Here is a 20,065-nt window from a genome sequence, read left to right as displayed (position 1 = left end):
CCCTTCCTTTGCTGACAGCTCTGCCTCCTGCCTGCCTCTGCCTGCCCACACAGAGCCTGGGGCTGATACCAAAAGGGTTCATTGCATGTTTACCCTGCCTGTGAACTTTCAGCACAGGAACAAGGCATGCAGGGGCTGCTTTCCCAGCAAGGATGGTTGGAATAGAAGAAGAAGACATCTGGCTCAAGGGTGCAGGGATAGAGAAAACCAGGAGTGAATCTGGTAATTTCGGGTGGGTTTTATGGAAATGAGTAAATTGTAATTCACATTTAGTGACTGTATATGAGCATCACAGTGGTAGAATTCCATATCCCTGTAAGGTTCGGAGTTATCCCATGCTGGACCTCAGGCCTGAATAAATGATACCCTCTGAAATAGCAAATTAGTGTTAAGGAGCCTTATTCTGCTATTTTGGATATTTAGTGACAGCAGAGGCTGACAGATCCAAGCGCCTCGCTGTGACACTGTGGAACCCCATGGAACAAAGGGTCCACTTTGATGCAGTGGAACCCCCTGGAACCAAAAGTCCATTGTATCAGAGCAAGTCCTCATGGAACCAAGGAGACTATTGCTGACATTGTGGAAGCTCCTGGAGCCATGGTGTCATTGGGACATGGTGGGGCTGCATGGTACCAATGGTGACACTGCAGAACCTTCTAGAATCAAGGGGATCATGTTATGCTCTGGAACCTCATGGAACAAAGGATCCATGGTGACACTGCCATGTTCAGACCATTGTTGACAGTGTGAAAGCTCCTGGAACCCAAAGTCCATTGTGACACAGCAAGGCCTCCTGGAAAAATGGAGACCATTATGACACTTTGAGGCCTAAAAGTGGAATCAAAGGAGCCTCATCATGGAACCAAAGGAGCATTGTGACACAGGCAAAGCCTCATGGAACCAAGGGCACAATAGTGACACTGTGGGACTCCATGGGACCAAGGGGGCATTCTTGAAGTGTAGAATCAAGGAGACCATTGTGACACTATGGGGCATCATGGAACCAAAGGTCCATTGTGACACAGCAGGGCCTTAAGGAACAATAGAGGCCATTTTTATACTTTGAGGGCTTGTGAAACTATTGGGCCATTGTGGCACTTTGTGTCCCCAGGGAACCAAGGAGTCCATTGTGACACTATGAGGCCCTGTTGGGCCAAAGGGCAATTGTGGCACTGTGCGGCACCACGGAACCAAGGGACCATTGTGACACTACAGGGCCCCATGGAACTAAGGATTCATGGAACAATGTGGCACTCATGGAACCAGAGGTCCATTGTGGCCTTGCGGAGCCTCATGGAACTAAGGGGAGGGACAATTGTGACACTGTGGGGCCCAATGGAAGCAAGGGGCCAGTGTGACACAGCTGGGCCTCATGCAGCCAAGGGGCCACTGGGATTGTGAGGAGCCCAAAAGAACCAAGGGGCCATTTTGACACTCTGCAGCTGTGGAGACCCTGAGAGGCATTCCCTGGGTTAGGGAGACACAAGAAGCTTCCCTCAATAGCTGCTTGACCCCATTGGCTCCTTCCCCTTGTTCTGTGTCCCTCAGCCACTCCCTCCCTATTCCCCCATTGGCCTCATCTTTGTACTGCCCCCATGGCACTGATCAGCCTCTACCTCTGGAGATACAGAAACCTGGGACTCCCCCCAGGAGTCCTGCCTTGTGACCCAGATCATCTCACCGCACGGCTGAATTAAACATCTGTGGGTAACATGCAAAGGCCCTTTTTGCTTCCCTACCCTGGGCTTTATTAGCAGCTATTGCAGCTGCAACAATGGTCCATTATGGCACTGTGGATCCAAGGACACCATGGTGACACTGTGGGACCTCATGGATCCAAGGGACCATTGTGACACTGAAGAGCTTCATGCAACCCAGGGCCCATTGTGACACAGCAGGGCCTCATTGGAACAAAGGAACCATTGCTGACAGTACAGAAACTCATGGAACCAAGGTGCCATGGTGACACAGCAGGCCACATGGAACCCAGGACACCACTGACATTTAGGGACCTCATTTCTGCAGGGTCTATTATGACACTGCAGAAACAAGGAGACCATTGTTGATGCTATGGAAGCTCATGGAACCAAGCAGCCATTGTGACACTCCAGGGCCTCATTGAACCAGGCAGACCATTGTGACACCACAGAACCTCATGGCACTGAGGGTTTATTGTGACACAGCAGGGCCCATGGAGCCAATTGTCCATTGTGACAATGTGCATCTGAGGAGACCATAGTTACAGCATGTAAGCTTATGGAACCATGGGTCCATTGTGACAAAACAAGGCCTTGTGGAACCAAGGAGACCATTTTGACATCATGGAACCTTTTGGAACCAAGGAGACCATTGTGACATCATGGAACCTCATGGAACCAAGGGTCCATGGTTAGACTCCAGAACCAAGGAGACCATGGTGACAGTACAGAATCTCACAGGACCAAGATTCCATTGCTATGCAGTGGGGCTTCATGGAACCAAGGAACCACTGTGACACAGCAGGGCCACATGGAACCAATGGTCCATGGAGATACTGCAGATCCAAGGAGACCATGGTGATGCTGTGGAACCTCCTGGAGCCAAGGGGCCATTGTGACACTGGGGGCTCCATGGAGCCAAATATTCATGGTGACACAGCAGGGCTGCTTGTGACCAATTGTCCATTGTGACACTGCAGATCCATGAGACCAGGGTGACACTCTGGCAGTTGATGGAACCAAGGGGCTGTTGTGACACACCAAGGCCTTGTGGAATCAAGGAGAGCATTGTGGCAGTGCAGAACCAAGGAGGCCATTTTGACAGGACAGAACCCAATAGAACTAAGGGTCCATTGTTCTACAGCAGGGCCTCATGGAGCCAAGGGGCCATTGTGAAACTGTGGGGCATAATGGAGTCAAGGACACCACTGATACCGAAACCCTCTGGACAGAATCTTCTGAACAGAGTTTTGAGTATTTGAAAGCAGGTATTCTTTATTACAGCATGGTGGTCACTTGGGCCATCCTTCCTCCATTGGAGTGCATTAAGCATTGAATGAACAGAGTTTTTATCACACACATTCATTCTGTATTGATGAGCTATCCCCACTTCCTTTGAGTTTATTTGACATAGTTGCACCCCTTATCACAAATCCTTTCATGGATCTTTGTGTTTTGTCTTCAACATTCAGTGCCCTTTTTAGGTGGCTGTTCCTTGACCCCTCCTTTTGAGTAATGGCAATATTATTATTTTGTATAACTTCTGTTGTGTTAGCCTTGCAGAGCTGAGCTGGTATCCTGCTTGTATTGTGTGTGACTTCTGTTTGCCAGAGGTGCATCCTCAATCAGTTTCTCCAAGGCTGAGCTGTTCTGTTCTACTGTCCTTGACAAGAGTAAATGTTGTTCTGTTCTCCTGTCCTTGTCTCAGTGCTCGCCCTGCATGAGGCATCTGCAACCCCCTCCAACCTATGGGCCTGGGGTGGGCAAGTGTTCCTGGGGGACAGGGATGGGACAGCTGGGCTGGACTGACCCAAGGGATGTTCCATGCCATGTCACACCATGATCAGTAATCAAATCGGGGGGGGGGGGGAAGGGGCGAGTGGATTAGGAGATTAATTTCTTTTTTCAGATATTTTTCTTTCAAAACAGCACCTACACATACAGAATCCTCTCCTGCCAGAAGTTGGTTAAACATTTTCTGCTCGTAGGACATATCCTGTGAATTTGATTTTTTTCTATTTGTGGCTTTTTCTTTTTGTGGTTGGTTTGTTTGTGGGGATTTTGTGTTGTTGTGGGTGGGTCTTGCTTTGGTTTTTTTGATTTGGTTTGGGTTTGTTTGTTTTTTATTTTTGGGTTTGGGTTTTTCCCTATTGAACTGACTTTCTTCTCATGCATAAGTTTTTTCTGCCTGTTATTGTGGCTTGCTTGGCACCTGATGGCAAGAGAAATTTACCCAACTCAGTCACCTTGCCCAATTACATTTTGCAGTCACCATTAACGAGATTAGTTCAGTCACAGACTCCCTGCAATCTGGCAGCATCCATAAAGGAATTAAAAGTACCTTTCATGCCATTTTAGAGATGATAGAAATGTTCCACAGTGGTGGCCAAGGGCTGGTCAATGAGAGATGTCACCAGTGCATGGCTGCCAAGAGGACTCTGTACCATGGATGACATTTGACCCTCATTGTTCAGCCAAATTCCCACCCAGCCCATGTTCCACTCCTTCAGCCCAGCTCTCTCCAGTCTGGCTCTGAGGAGACCACAGCAGACCCTGTCCCAGGCCTGGTTGAAGTCTGGGCACACAACATCCCCTTCTGTTCCCTCCCATGTGGGTTCTGCAGTCCCTGCCCTGTCCTGCCAGTGCCTGGAATGGCTGCAGGAGGATTTGCCACATCCCCTTCCCTGCTGAGCCTGAGCAGGCTGTGACTCTCCCAGCCCCCCTCCCTGCCCTGTGTGCAGACTGTTCCATGTCTGCCCTTCCCAAGTGCCCAGGACCGTCTGGGATGGCTCTGGCCTTTCCAAGGGGTTTGAGAGAGGTCCCACAGGGACACTGCCCTGCCTTCTCAACAGCCCAGACACCAAAGGCCTTTTCCACCTCCCTCAGTTCCAGGTCAGTGCCCAGAAAACAGCACAGCCCTGTCCAGGTCCCTGGGCTGGTTCAGAAGGGAGGCAGCTCTGATTTCTCCCCACCGACCCTCACTCTATCCAATGTCTCTCTGTGCAGTCCATGGCTGCCCTGAGCATTTTTTCCTGGAGCCTCCCTGCCTGGGATATTTCTCTCTATGCAGTCCTAACCACAACCCAACAAAGAATTCAGGTGTTTTCCCAGAGGACGTTACTCTCAGAGTGAAGCGGCCTCAAGGTCCTGTTTGTGCCACTGGAATTGTGCCAGCCCTGGGTGCTGCTGATGGTGTTTGTGCTCACTGGGGTTCATCTCCCCACACACACACATGATGCACTGCTGAGATCTCCTCAGCACAGAGCAAACATGGCCTGCTGGCCTGGTCACTTGGTGTCCCTCTGTGCAGGGACAAACAACCTCCTGCAGGTGGGGAGAGGCCAGTGCTGGCAATGGTGGTTGCAGGGGCTGGTGTGGGACAATTGCCCTGGGGCACCTTCCCAGGCTGTCCCAGAACAGAGACACAGCCCAGGCCCTACTCTGCTGCTGCCCCAGGTCCATGTCAGGAGCTCTGGCTGTGCCAGGACACTGCTGTGAGCCCCCCCTGCACACTCCCCCCCCCGCCCCAGGCACTGGGCTTTGCTGTGCCAGGGCATTCCTGGAGCACATTGCTGACAGCAGCTCTGGAGGGGAGCAAAGCCTCCCTGCCCTGCCCTCAGGAGATGCCCTTTGCTGCTGGAGCTGCTGTGCTGGAGCCCGGCTGTGTCCCAGCAGTGCCCATGGCCTGGCCCTGCCTGTGGCCACAGCAGGGACACGCAGCAGGACAGTGACCAAGCTGCCAGAGCGCTCCGGCCTTACAGCCACAGCAGGGCTGGCAAGGACAGGGTGCAGTTGGGCCGAGCAGATGTGGGAAGAGCCAGGGCCATTGTCCCTGGCTGTGCTGCTGTGCTGGGAGTCGCTTCCCTCCACCTCTGCTCACAGGCACTGCCCCTGCAGAGACAGGGAAGGGCTGAGGAAATGCCTTGGACAGACAAGTGAGGGCATGCACTTGTTTTTATTTAAATGCCAAGGGAACAAGCCTCTTGCAAGTTTTTGTGTTTCAAAAGAAAGGTAGATATTCATGTAGAAATGCTAAGAGTAATACTACAGTATTTTCTCGGAAGCACTACAGCAATAGGAAAAGTTACCATAGTAAAAAATAGACAAACAGGGGAAAAAAGGCTGAGATGCTAAAGAGTTATATTCTGAAGACTGTGTAGCAGAGAAGAGAATTTATTGCTTCTGAAGTTGCAGTCACCAGTTTTCCCAAGGCATCCTTGAGCTCCTGGTTCCTCAGGCTGTAGATGAGGGGGTTCAGAGCTGGAGGCACCACTGAGTACAGAACTGACAGGGCCAGATCTAGGGATGGGGAGGAGATGGAGGGCGGCTTCAGGTAGGAAAATGTGCCAGTGCTGATAAACAGGGAGACCACAGCCAGGTGAGGGAGGCAGGTGGAAAAGGCTTTGTGCCGTCCCTGCTCAGAGGGGATCCTCAGCACAACCCAGAAGATCTGCACATAGGAGAAAACAATGAACACAAAGCAAGCAAAAAATAGAACAGCACTTAGCACAGTGAGCCAAAGTTCCCTGAGTTTGGAGTGTGAGCAGGAGAGCTTGAGGAGCTGTGGGATTTCACAGAAGAACTGGCCCAGGGCATTGCCATGGCACAGGGGCAGGGAAAATGTATTTGCCGTGAGTAGCAGGGCATTGAGAAAGCCACTGGCCCAGGCAGCTGCTGCCATGTGGGCACAAGCTCTGCTGCCCAGGAGGGTCCCGTAGTGCAGGGGTTTGCAGATGGACACGTAGCGGTCATAGCACATGACTGTGAGAAGGGAAAACTCTGTTGTGATAAAGAAAAGAAAGAAAAACACCTGAGCAGCACATCCTTTGTAGGAGATGTTCCTGGTGTCCCAGAGGGAATTGTTCATGGCTTTGGGGACAGTGGTGCAGATGGAGCCCAGGTCGCTGAGGGCCAGGTTGAGCAGGAAGAAGAACATGGGCGTGTGCAGGTGGTGACTGCAGGCTATAGTGCTGATGATGAGGCCGCTGCCCAGGAGGGCAGCCAGGGAGATGGCCAGCAAGAGGCAGAAGTGCAGGAGCTGCAGCTGCTGCGTGTCTGCCAATGGCAGCAGGAGGAAGTGCCTGGTGGAGCTGCTGTTGGACATTTGTTCATTCTGGGCATTGTAGACTGTTGAAAGAAGACACTGACAAGCTGGGACCAATTTCTTTGAGTCAACGCTATGGGATTGTTTTAGTTATTCCATCAAAACTACTTCTCATTCTGTGGGGCCACTTCACAAAACATTTTTATATTTTAGCTTGGCTTTGTGCTACTGAGTTATTGACTCATCTTCAGCATTGCTCTCAGGCTGATCACTGCGAAGCCAAGAGGGAAAACAGGGCTCCGAGTGCCCCAGCGCAGTCAGGCCTGCTCGTCCCACACAGATGCCCTTTACTCATTTCACCTCCCTCTAGTTCAGGGTGATAACACTTAAAATGTGCTTGAAAAATTACATGGAGCTTTTCAAGACAGCAGTTTCAATTTCTCTAAGCCCTTCTCTCTTTCCCTGTGCAGCTGGACATTGAGGGATACCAAGGGTTGGCCTGGCTCTCTGCTGCCTGGAGTTGTACATACTGGGAGCTGTTTCTCTCTATCCAAGCCTTGTCCCTGCCAGTGCTGCCAGAGCCCAGCCCAGCCCTGGGGGCTCAGCTCTGCCCTGCAGACCCCTCCCAGCACAGGGCACTGCCCAGGGGCATCTCCCTGGCAGCAGGGCCTTAAGGGCAGGCCAGACAAACAGAGATGCTGCAAGCCAAGGAGCTGCTGCTGCTGTCTGTAGGGAGAGGAGGCTGAGGAGGCACTTTCTGAGGGAGATCAGAGGCTCATCTGCTGATGGCCATGGTGACAGTGCAGGAGTCTCAGTGACACAGCCAAAGCTGACAGCCCCTTTCCCTTCCCTTTAGGAGGAAGCTGAGAGCAGCCCTGGCCATGCAGCACCATCTCCAGAGCAGGAGGAATCTGCCCTGATGGGGGTGGCTCCTTCCACCTCCAACTTCTCCCCTGCAGCGTCCATGGGGAGCTGCCAGGCAGGCTGAGAGCTGCCCCTGGCAGGTGGCACATGCCCTGGGCTGGCCAAGAGCCCTGAGGGCTGCAGGAGCTGCTCTGCAGGACAGCCCTGGGCAGCCCTGGCTGCAGCCCCAGCTTCAGCACCTGCAGCCGTCCCTGGCAGCAGGAGCCGTCCTGCCCTGTTCCTCTGACGGTGCCCAGGGCAGCCCCGCTCTGCAGCACATCCTCCTCCTCCTGTTCCTGTGCCCCAGAGAAACTGGGAGAGTCCTCCTGACACATCCCTTAGGCTGTGGGGTGTGCTGGCTTCAGGAGATCCCCCCAGGAGCACAGGGGACATTGCCCTGCACCCACACACTCACCATGCACAGGGCTGTGAAGATCTTCCCCCAAGTGAAGTCTCAGCTCAATGTCTTCCCAATCCTGATTGCCTTCAGCCTGTCTCTGCCTGGCTCCTGTCCCTCAGTGCCTGCAGGCAGAGCCCTCAGCCGGGCTGGGCTGGGAGAGGAGCTGGCCCTGGGAAGAGCTGTTCCTTTAAAGCTCAGCAGCACAGACACAGCACAAGGAATTTAATGAGCCTCTCAGAGATCTGGTGTTGTTTACATCAGACTCAGTCCCTCAGAGAGTGTTCAAAAAAGTTCTCAAGAACTCAAATTTAAAATGAAACTTTGAAGTTTCTTGAAGTTTTAATGGTTCCCACTGAGAGACACAACTGAGAAAGTGTCCCCAGGTTCCAGTTAGAGCAGAACACTGGAGGCAGTGATGACAGCTGGGCACAAACAAGGCCAAGGTGTCTCTGGTGCTGAGCAAAGCTGGATGTGTTTGAGGAATGCAAAGGGCCCAGGCCTGAGCCCCAGCCCCTGGCCAGGCAGATGCTGTCCCTCCCTCCTTGCTCAGGGCTCTTGCCGGGATGGGCACTGGCATGTGGGGATGTGCAATGGCAAGGGCAGGAGCATGGGGCGGCCCCTGCCAGGCTGCTGAGCAGGGACAAGGAGGCAATGAGGCCCCAGGCCTGCAAGGGTCACTTGTCTCCTGCTCCTGCCTCAGGCCCAGGCCCAGCAGCCATGGCCAAAGTGCTGCCCAAGTTGGCTCTGGCAGGGCTGTCTTGCAGCTGCTGCACATGCCTGTGCCCTGTGCAGCCCAGGCTGTCCCACGGTGTCCCTGCCCTGCACAGCCCTCTGTTATAAATGAGAAGCTTGACTAGGCCAATATTCAAGCAGCAATCAATTTATTATTTAACATGGTAAAGTATGAGCAATACAACGCTGGGTACAGTGGGGGAAGTTTTCCCTCCAACTGCACACCGATAGTTGAGGCTTACAGGTATTTATAGGGGTACACATAAGCTTTCTCAGCAGTTTCTATTTCCAATTTGTACTCGTCAGCAGATTCTATTCCCAATTTTTACGTCACATTTCCATACATTATTGGGATTTAGTTTTTCTCAGGATGTATCTGAAAAGGAGTATCCCCAGATGGTGGTGGTCCAGTTTCCGAAAGAAGAAAGATGCATCCCATCTGGTGGAGTCCAGCTCCCCAGATGTGGGTCCAGCTTTTAATTGCAGAGACTATAAATCTTATAATAGTGATGTCCAGCTTTCCTTGGCTGAAACTATAAATCTTTGAGTTGATGTTCATCTTCCTTTCTCAAGCTGTTTTTCTCTGCTTTATTAAAGTGTGAGATAAGCATATTTCCTTTTTATATATTCCAAAGCTATAGTTTCAAGGATACAAACAACAGTCTAAAATTATACTTCAAAAGGTTAATATTGCAGAACTCTTTAAGGCTTAACTAGAAGCAAAGAGCAACATCCTTAATGCTTTAATTCAAATGCTCCTCAATCAACCAAGGTTTATTGCAAACAAAAGATAGGTTCAAAGGCCTTCTTCCATGCTTTACTTTCCTCAGTTATTATTAGAATTTGCAACTGTCCCATTGTTGGTCTCCATATTGCAATCACAAATACTCACATTGCCTGTATGTACCTGACACGAAACACAGCTTTGTATCTCACAGTCCTCCCCCTACTTGTATAAATTTTCATTTATCTTTCTCATTCGTGTCTGGGCTTCAAATCTGGCCAAAACTTTGGAAGCTTTTCCCTTTTGGTCTTCTTTCTTTAATCTCATTATTTTGTATATCTTAGCTGTTGTCTCAAGTTTGCCAACCTCACCTGTAGCCAATTCCGGGTCTACCATAGCAATCTGCATGCTTTGAATGACTGAGTGGATTAGTCAGATAAAACATGGAAAAAGGCAAGGTAGAAAGAATAACCCAGCTAATGAACACAATATCATGAACCCTATTTTCTTCTACCAAGCTCCTGCTCCAAGCATCTGGTCCCACCATGAGGCTTGAAGAATGGAATTCCATTTTTGGACTGGGACATGAGCCAGCCTTTTGATCTCTGCTGCTAAACCTCTGATGATTTCTCCATAATCATTAATCTCAATGCAGCACTCGGACTCATTGAATTTTCCACACACTCCCCCTTCTTCGGCCAGCAAATAGTCCAATGCTATTCTGTTCTGATACACAAAAGCCCGCACCTGAGTCTACTGCCAGCTTAACAAGTCCAGGGCCTCTGAGGAGTTATTTGAGACTATTTCTACCACTGTCTGTAGTCTAATCAATTGGTTCAGTAGGTAAATCGAGGTCATATATCCCCAGCTTCCATCTTGAGCCCAAGTGGCTGGCCCATAATAATCTATTATTCTTTCTGCTAGCCACTCTTCTTCTCCCCGTTTTTGGTCCCCTCCTGCCCTTGGAAACTCAAGTTTCAATTCTCTTTTTTCCCTGTTAAGGTTTTCATATAAGGGTGCTCCTAACAGGTTACTCTTGGACTTTGGTAGTCCAAAGAAGGAGGGTTGTATAATCCCTAAAGTACAGGATCCTTTCCATCTACGGGGCAGTTCACTGTAAGCTTTTTGCCCACAAATCCAATATATACCATTTGGGGCTTTCTATGGTCATTTACAGCCTCAGGTTTTTCCCAGTAAATTCTTAGGGTCTCCAGGGATTGGTAAGGGTTAGCTCCAGGACTTTTATGCCAGGACAACTTTATCTGGTTGTTCCATTTGCAATTTTTCTTCTTAATTAGGCTCCAGTATCCAGCAGGAGGCGTTGGCTGCCAAGTTCTAGTGTTATTCTTTGAATTTACTGCTAAAGTAGATGTGCAGGGAGTATACCCTACCACTTCAGTATATTTTCTCCCCTCTCTGCTGATGCAAAGTGTTCCAATTATTCGATGATTTGAAATGCATTCTTCAGGCTGTTTCAATCTTTTGGAAATTTGAGTATGGTTCTATTTTAGAAATTGCTCTGGAGCTAGACTCTCACCGCTCCATGGCCATTTTTCAGCTGATTTCTATCCCCCACAAATCCAATAATTGGATAACTCTAATTCCGTGGCAATTTCTTGCATTATATCTACAAAAACGTTCCTATTTGAAGTCAGAAAACCCCAATCACTATACTGCTGTTCTAACTGTTTGTACTGTTCACTAAATTTATTTAGCTTTTCTTGTTCTAGTCTTTACATTTTTGCTTCTGATTCTTGCTTTTGTAGTTTTTGAGTAATTTGTTTCATTCTACTCTCTGGGTCTCTTTCTTCTCTGTCCTTTGCTAAACAAAAGAATTTGGCGTATCACAGACAAATTCGTTCATCATCATCTTTGAGAAGGTTGATAAACACAGGCCCATCCTTGGGAGAAACCTTCAGTCCGTGTTTTAAATTCTCTCCAACCCAGTATAATTTGCCACCCATAGTGCACATCTTTAATTGGTTATGGTCATAGCACACTTCACTAACATGGGAATGTGCCATGAACATTGATTCCATTTTTCCCCTGATCCAGACAGTATGATTGCATTTGTCACAGACAGCCAGAGCAATAGGCTCTGATCCTGCAGCTCATGGATTATGTGGAGTTCAGGAGTGAGGCTATTAAGGCCCATTGCCTGGGATGCAATGATCAATGCAGTGAAAATAATCCTCAGAGGGTCTAACTCTCTACCTCTCTCAAGACCCCTTGGGTTGCATCCAAGGGCCGAGATGTAGATCTTCTCAGTAGCAGAGTTTATACCTTGGGATTTAGTCACTGATATCTTTTGTTTCATTTTTGCCTTTTGCCTCATGAGCCTTCAGATCTCTATTTATTTGGTTGTGGCCTGATTCTTTTTAATTTAGGCCAATTGGCCCCTAAGTTCGGGGGATGTGTGACTACAATAGGGTTGGTGTATGTGCCTCCCTTTCTTCCAGCAATACTTGGCTTTCTGCCACTCTTTTGCTGTAATTTGATATTCATAATGTGTCGGAGATTGCGGGGAGAACGACCATCCTATAATGCATCGAACTCCCCGTGGTGTTCGCAATCCCCAAAAGCGTTCGCTATCACGTGCAGGGGTCAACCATTTGTCGGAGATGAAGGGAGAACGACCATCCTATAATGCATCGAACTCAACTTTATTGATCAATCAATCACCTTAAATAACAAAGTTAACGAACTTCATGCATATTCTGTAATCCAATTTCATGATAGGCTAACAGAGAAATTTCTAACCACTCCTCTTGTTTTACAATACCTACAATTGTTTATTAAAAACAGAACCAGAGTTCCCAAAACTTCTTCATCAGTTCTCAGGGTGCCAGCTTTTCCCAGAGACGGTGTTCTTCTTGCTATGGGAAGACAGCCTGAGAACTTTATTGTTTATAAAGAGAGTCTAATTGTTTATAGGAATCAGAAGGCTGAGAATTGTTAGGAACTGCTTTACTTTTCCCTTTTACTTTTCTCTCAATTGTATGTCTCATGGCCTTTTTCTTTAAGCCATTCTTGAACTAAACTCTCCAACAATAATGTATCCAATTGCCCTTGTCACACTCTGTTTCTTCTAATTTGGCCTTTGGTACTTCCTGCAAATCAATTCCTGCTCTTGTTCCATGTACCCAAGTTCTCCACCAATCTTTATCACCTGTTTTAATATATCCTTTCCTTACTACAGCCCACGACGTTCTATCAGTTTCTTTTTCTATTTATTTTGTACAATTACAGCAGAGAGCATTAGGGATCTGTCCCCTTGGTAGGTTTGTATACCAATATTCTTCGCACCCTATACACTTAAAACAACCTCATGGATAACACAGTCTGGAGTAGTACATTCTACCTCTCGTGAGTGCAACTGGTTTTGCAGCTTCAGGTAGGAGCATTTTCCTGACATACATCAGTCCCTTTTTAACTTCATTTTCAGTTCTCTGGGGGTAGATGCAATTCTCCACTGGGATTCCATCTCTGTCTGTGGTTCTGCTGGTCCTTTGACCCACGACGTGTGGGTCCAGCCTTTTTCCACAGTTCGGACAGCTGTATCAGTGGTCAGCAGAGTTAAATAGGGACCTTCCCACCTAGGAGACAAACTTTTTTCTTTCTAGCTTTTAATCAGCACCCAGTCACCCGATTTTATTTGATGCATGCTAAATCCAAGAGGGGCTGATTGAGCAATTACCCCTTTCTCCCTTAGTTCTAGACATGTTGTCCCATCTTCTGGATGTATTTTTGAATAGTCATATCAGCTATGACTACTGATGTTTGGGGTACTTCCTGGGAATAGGGCATTCCATAAAGCATCTCATATGCAGAAAGCCCCGTATATGCATTTGGAAGGGTCTTTATATTAAGTAATCCTAAAGGTAAACATTTTGCCCATGACATTTGGGTCCTAATCATCAATTTTTTTAATTGCTGTTTTATAGTTTGGTTCATTCTTTCCACCCTCCCAGAGCTATGGGGGTGCCAAAGGGTGTGATATTCCCAGGAAATACCCATGGCTTGTGTTACTCCTTTTATGATGCTGGAAGTAAAGTGGGAGCCCTGATCAGAATCAATGGCCCTGATAACCCCAAATCGGGGAATAATTTGTTCCAACAAATTTTAACTATAAACTTTGCCGCGGGTCGGGCAGCTGAGTAGGCCTCCACCCAATGAGTTAGTTGATCTACTAATACTAAAAAGTATTTCCATCTGCCCACCCTTGGTTATTCAGTATAATCCACCTGAACCCTTTCCAATGGTCGGTAGGCTATTTTTCTACCGCCGGTTGAAGCTTGTCTCATTACCTTTTTGCTAGCTTTTTGACAAGTCAAACACCCCTGTGATATTTGTTTTGCTAGCTCAAAAATTCCAATACATCCATAATATTTTAATAAATGATCACATAAGGGTCTTGCTCCCCAATGAGTACGTTGGTGTAACTGGCTTAGAATCCTTCTAACGTAAGCCTTAGGTAAAATCTCTCTCCCATCTGGTAGTACCCATTTTCCCAGCTCTTTCTTAGCTATTAATCTTTTTATAGCTTCCTCCTCTTGAGTACTACAGCTTTTTGGCAGCTCCTCTTGAATTTCCACTATAGTGTTCAGTTGGATAGTTTCTTTTAATTTACATGCTGCCTCCTTTGCAGCTTGGTCAGCTGTGTTGTTTCCTCTCACTAAGCAGCTTGACCCACATTGATGACCTCTTACATGTACTACTGCTATTCTCTTAGGTCTTTTCAGGGCTTCAAGCACTCTGATTATTAACTCCTGATGGATCAGTTTCTTCCCTTGAGTGTTTATCAAACCTCTTTCCATCCAGATTTTTCCAAATGTGTGTATAATTCCAAAAGCATATTTTGAGTCTGTGTAAATAGTCCCCACCTAATCTTTTAAAAGTTCTAAAGCTCAGTATAAAGCAAATAATTCACAAGCATGAGCTGACCACCTAGAACTTATTTTTCCTCCTTCTTTGCAGACATATTTTCTCCTTCTACAATAGTGTATCCTGAATTTCTTTTCCCTTCTATCATCCTTGACGAGCCATCGAAAAAATACTTTTCCCCACTAGAGCTTCATCTCACTTAAATATGGTCTCACTTTTGTTTGTAATTCAATTAATTCCATACAGTGATGAGCAAGCTCTTCAGCTGGCTCCCCATAGAGAAACTGAGCAGGGTTCTGAGCCGGAGTGACTTTAAGTTCCAGTTCAGAGGAATGTGTCCAGATAGCTTCATACTTTAAAATCCGGCTATCAGTGAGCCACTTCTCTGCTTTTTGATGCAATATGCTTCTAACGTTGTGGGGGGGATATATATTAATATTAATAAAGGACCTCCAAATGTAACTTTCTTTGCTTCTTCTACCAGAAGGGCTGTTGCAACTATAGCTTGTAAACATATTGGCCATCCTCGACTAACAGGATCCAGTAACTTTGAATAATACCCCACCGGCTTTTTGTCTCCTCCTCGGTGCTGGGTAAGAACTCCATAAGCAGTTTGCTCAGCAGTATTTACAAATAATTGAAAAGGTTTATCGAAGTTAAGTAGGCGGAGTACTGGGGCTTGAATTAGAGCATCTTTCAAACTCTTAAATTGTTTTTCATCCTCCTGGTTCCATTTCACTGTATTGACTGTTAATTTTTCATACAAAAATTTCACATTGGCTATATCTATCTATCCATTGTCTACAATATCCCAATAACCCTAAGAGTTGTGGCACTTCCCTTTTGATATTAGGGGAAGGCAGACTCAGTATGCCCGATATTCTCTCAGGATCTAATTTCTTTGTTCTTTTACTCAGCCAGTGACCTAGATATTTCACTTCCTCTTCAGCAAATTGTAACTTTGCCCTTGAAACCTTTAGGCCTTTCTTTCCCGAGAAATTCAACAGACTGATTGTTGCTTCTCTCACTTGCTTCTGATTCTCTCCTGCAATTAATAGATCATCTACATATTGTACTAGTTTAGTTCCTTCTGGTCTTTCAAAATCTTGTAAAATTCTTTCTAAAGCCTGGCCGAAATATTCTGGTATTCTGTAAAACCCTGTGGAAGTACCGCCCACCTTAATTGTTGTTTTCTCCCTGTATCTGGATCTTGCCACTCAAAGGCAAAATAGTCCCTGCATCCCTCCTCTAAAGGACAGGACCAAAAGGCATTGTTCAAATCCACTACACCATGCCAGCTATAGTCAGAGGAAATCTGACTTAGTAATGTATACAGGTTAGCTACTACAGGAAACCTTGTGGCTGTTCGTTGACTGACAGCCCTTAGGTCTTGGACTAGACGGTAGCTGCCGTCACTTTTCTTCACAGGGATTATGGGGGTGTTGTGGGGTGACATACATTCTTCTAACTTGCCCTGCCCTGAGAGTTCTTCAATTATTTGCTTTAGCCCTCACCTCCCATCTAGTGGAATAGGGTATTGTTTCACCCTTATAGGAAGCTCAGGGTTTACAATGGCGATTTTTAAGGGCTCTATATCCAATTTACCCATCTCCCCAGGAGTGGACCAGATATCAGGACATATTTTACTCCCATCCTTGTCTGTCAATTTGTACAGCTGTACCATTAGTTGATCATTTTGTGGTTGAATACCAATTTTTAACGAAAGAATCAAGTCTCTCCCCAAAAGATTGCATTCTGCTTCTGAAACTAGTAATAGATCACTAATATCCACTTTTCCCTTTGATTCAATTAGTACTTCTTCAATAATGGGAACCTTAAAGGCCTTCCCTTTTGCTCCAATTACTTGAGCTGTTTTCCCGCTGATTTTGCATCCTTTTGGTAATCTTTGCACTGTTGATCTTTCAGCACCTGTATCTACTAAAAAGGTGACTTCTTCACCTTGGGGACCTACTTTTAATTTTATCAAGGGCTCTTGCGATGGTGTGATCCCTAATAAATAGAGCCCCTGACACCGCTAATCTTCTACAAACAGTTTTTGATCTGCCTCCCGCTTCTTGCAAAACATTTAACATCTCCTTCCATACCAAAAGCTGGTAGGTCTTTTAGAACCCTCACCTGTTATTTTTCTCGTGCTTTTAGCATCCCCTGAAGATGCACCACCATTCTGAACCGCTTTTACTGCAGTCACGAAAACCTTATCTTTAGCTTTCGCCTTTTCTTCATCTCTGCGGACATAAACTCTCTGTGCTTCCCTTAACAATTCTTGCAAACCTCTCTCCTGCCAGCCGTCTAACTTTCTAAGTTTCCTTCTAATATCCTCACAGGATTTAGCCACAAACGGAGTTTTGATTAATGCTTCCCCCACTGCTGTATCAGGATCTAATCCCGAATACATTTGTATACTCTTCCTTATTCTTTCTAACCAATCTATGGATGACTCATCTTTCCCCTGTCGTCATCCAGGGCCTTGTTAATATTTTGCCCTCTGGGGACTGCTTCTCGAATTCCCTGAATATTCCTGAGATCCACCATATTCTGCCTGTCCTGGTTGTTGTTATGGTCCCAGTTAGGGGCTGCTAGGGGCCATTTCATTTCTCCTAAAGGTCCCTGCTGGTGATCTCTATCCTAAATTCTCATGTCAGCCTGTCTTATCAACTGCCTCTCCTTTGATGTAAATAAAATACTTAAAATTGACTGAATCTCTGTCCAGGTGTAAATACTGGATCCTAGAAACTGATCTAACCTTTCAGACACCCCCAGAGGACCTTCAAGTAACCTTCCCATTTCTTTTTTAAAAGCCCTTACATCCCCAGTGTTCAGGGGTGCTGACACATACCCGATCACTGGTCTCCCTTGAGTTCCTACTAATGGTACTTCCCTCAATGGGTACAGCTGCCCCCCCTTCCCTTCTTTATTGCTGTCCCCACTGCTTTCTGCTCGTGCCCTTTCCTGGCTTCTCGTTCTGTGTGCTGGTGGTGAATCAAGTACTGGGAGTGGAGCCACCGGGGCTTGTGGCAGTGGCAGCAGAGCCACCAGGGCTTGTGGCAGCAGCAGTGGAGCCACCGGGGCTTGTGGTGCAGGGGGTGCTGGAATGAGTGCAAAGGGTGCTGGATTAGGTGCTGGATGAGGCACCTCGGCCAGTGTAGCTGGCTGTGGTAGATAAGGGGTGGAGGAAGGTTATCTAAGGGGTCACACTGATCTCTTCTCTTTTTGGTTTTTAATGCATACAGAGGAGTAGGCCAGGACCCATGCCATAAAGCAGCATAATCGCTTTCTTCTTCGTTAATAGGGTCCTTTTTATTTACATAGGCATTCAAGGCCTTACAGATCCACCCTTCGGATGACCCATGCATTGGCCAGTATAAATTATCAGGTCGTATCATTTCCTTAGTCCATTCTACCATACAATATTGTATCATTTTCTCTTTACTTTTTTCTCTCCTGGATTCACATTTGTCCCACAATTTTAACATTACCCCCAGGGGGCAGATATACCCTGGGGTATATCTGGCAAAATGCTCCCTCTTTTTCCAGTACCTTCAGTACCTTTATTTTCCTGCTGGTTTATACCAGCTCCTGGGTTTTTGCTCTGGCATTCACCAGTTTTTTTTTTCCCCAGAACGGGTGTACCCTCATTTGCTCTGATCTCACTCGTTCAGACCTTAGTCCTTTCTTGTCAGGAATTTCCCTAATAACAAGTCCCTTCTAACACCTCCCACCTCTGATTCTCTACCAGGAAAAGAAGACAAATTCCTCTCCGTAATTATTATCTTATCTCACCACCCTCGACCTTTTACATACAGAGAATCCTTTTCCCCAAGCTTCGTTCCTTCACCTGCCGCTCCCCTCACGGAGTAGCAAAACCGAGGTTAGAAGAACGCCTCACTCATGTCATGACTAGGTCACGTCTCATACACACAGGATTCACACTCTTACACACCTACACCCGTTCTTATCCCACCTACCCAAGTGACACTTACAGTCTCCTTTTCTAGCCTGGGTCTTTGTGCACGAGTTTTTACAGGGGAATTTACTGCAGTCTACTCCGGGAGCTCAAAATTCTTTGCTCATAATTTACCTTATGGATTTCCTCTTCCCTGAGAGATTCCCCCATCACTCAGGGCCCCGGAGGCAGAAGCCTCCAAGGTGAGGCGCCTCCCCGAGATCAGGAGTCTCCCTCAATGGATTTGGAAATTCCCGGCCAATGCACAGCCCTCTGTTAAGAATAAGAAGCTTGACGAAGCCAATATTCAAGTAGCAATCAATTTATTATTTAATATGGTAAAGTATGAGCAATACAGCGCTGGGTACAGTGGGGGAAGTTCTCCCTCCAACTGCACACTGATAATTGAGTGTTACAGGTATTTATAGGGATACCTATCAGGGTTTTTCCAGCAGTTTCTATTTCCAATCTTTCACTCATCAGCAATTTTTATTCCAAATTTTTACATCACAATTCTATACACTATTGCTATTTTAATTTCTCAGGATGTATTTTCAAAGGAGTATCTCCAGATGGTGACGGTCCAGTTTCCAAAAGAAGAAAGTCAAATCCCATCTGATGGAGTCCAGCTCCCCAGATGTGGGTCCACCTTTTAATTGCAGAGACTATAAATCTCATAAACAGTGATGTCCAGCTTCCCTTTGTTCGAAACCATAAATCCTTGAGGTGATGTTCATCTTCCTTTCTCAAGCTGTTTTTCTCTGCTTCAAATTTCCTTTATATATATTCCAAAGCTATAGTTTCAAGGATACAAGTAATATTCTAAAATTAGACTTCAAAAGGTTATTATTGCAGAGCTTTTTATGGATCAAATGCGAGCAAAAAGCAACATTTTTAACACCTTAATTCCAATGCTCCTAAATCAACTAGGGTTAATTGCAAACAAAAGATAGGTTCAAAGGCCTTTTTCTATGCTTTATTTTCCTCAGTTATTATTAGAATTCACAACTCTCCCATTGTCGGGGTCCACACATTTCGCATTCACAAATACACACATCACTTGTTTGTACCTGACACGAAACACAGCTTTGCATCTCACAAAGGTTGTCCACACTGGGTCAGAGCTTAAGACACAGCTTCTGTGAGCAGGCCAGAGCTGCTGAGGAGAGACCCTGGGTCAATATCAATCACACAATGCTGCAGTCATCTCTGATCTAAAGAGAAATAAAATAAAATACATCATTTAAAATAGGAATGTGTATTTCTGACAAGTTCTTTGAAATCTTTCTCCATAACTGGACTAGGAAAATTTCAATGACCCTCTCAGGGCTTTGCTGTTGTTTACATCAGACTCAGTCCCTCAGAGAGTGTTCAAAAAACTTCTCAAGAACTCAAACTTAAATTTAGACTCCAAAGTTTCTTGAAGTTTTAATGGGTCCCACTGAGGGACACGACTGAGGAAGTGTCCCCAGGTTCCAGGAACAGCAGAACACTGGAGGCAGTGATGACAGCTGGGGACAAACAAGGCCAAGGTGTCTCTGGTGCTGAGCAATGCTGGATGTGTTTGAGGAATGCCAAGGGCCAAGGGCTGAGCCCCAGCCCCTGGCGAGGCAGATGCTGTCCCTCCCTCCTTGCTCAGGGCTCTTGCCGGGATGGGCACTGGCATGTGGGGATGTGCAATGGCAAGGGCAGGAGCATGGGGCGGCCCCTGCCAGGC

The 20,065-nt window shown here is 46.7% G+C and overlaps 1 protein-coding gene across 1 annotated transcript in view; it reads right to left on the bottom strand.

The window, feature by feature from the left end:
* Window positions 1–5,835: 5,835 nt before the first annotated feature.
* LOC128949404 (olfactory receptor 14A16-like) overlaps window positions 5,836–20,065 on the bottom strand; it is a 44,128-nt gene continuing 29,898 nt past the window's right edge. The window contains exon 4 of the mRNA XM_054294266.1: window positions 5,836–6,682. Within this exon, the coding sequence (XP_054150241.1) occupies window positions 5,836–6,682 (847 nt within the window). The remainder of the gene's footprint in view (window positions 6,683–20,065) is intronic.

This window comes from Melozone crissalis, unplaced genomic scaffold, assembly GCF_028551555.1.
Source record: "Melozone crissalis strain CALT ecotype California unplaced genomic scaffold, PUWL_Pcris_2 ptg000231l_1, whole genome shotgun sequence".
NCBI classification, from domain to species: Eukaryota; Metazoa; Chordata; class Aves; order Passeriformes; family Passerellidae; genus Melozone; species Melozone crissalis.
The sequence above is the reverse complement of the archived record's forward strand: the minus strand, read 5'-3'. Positions and strand labels throughout refer to the sequence as shown.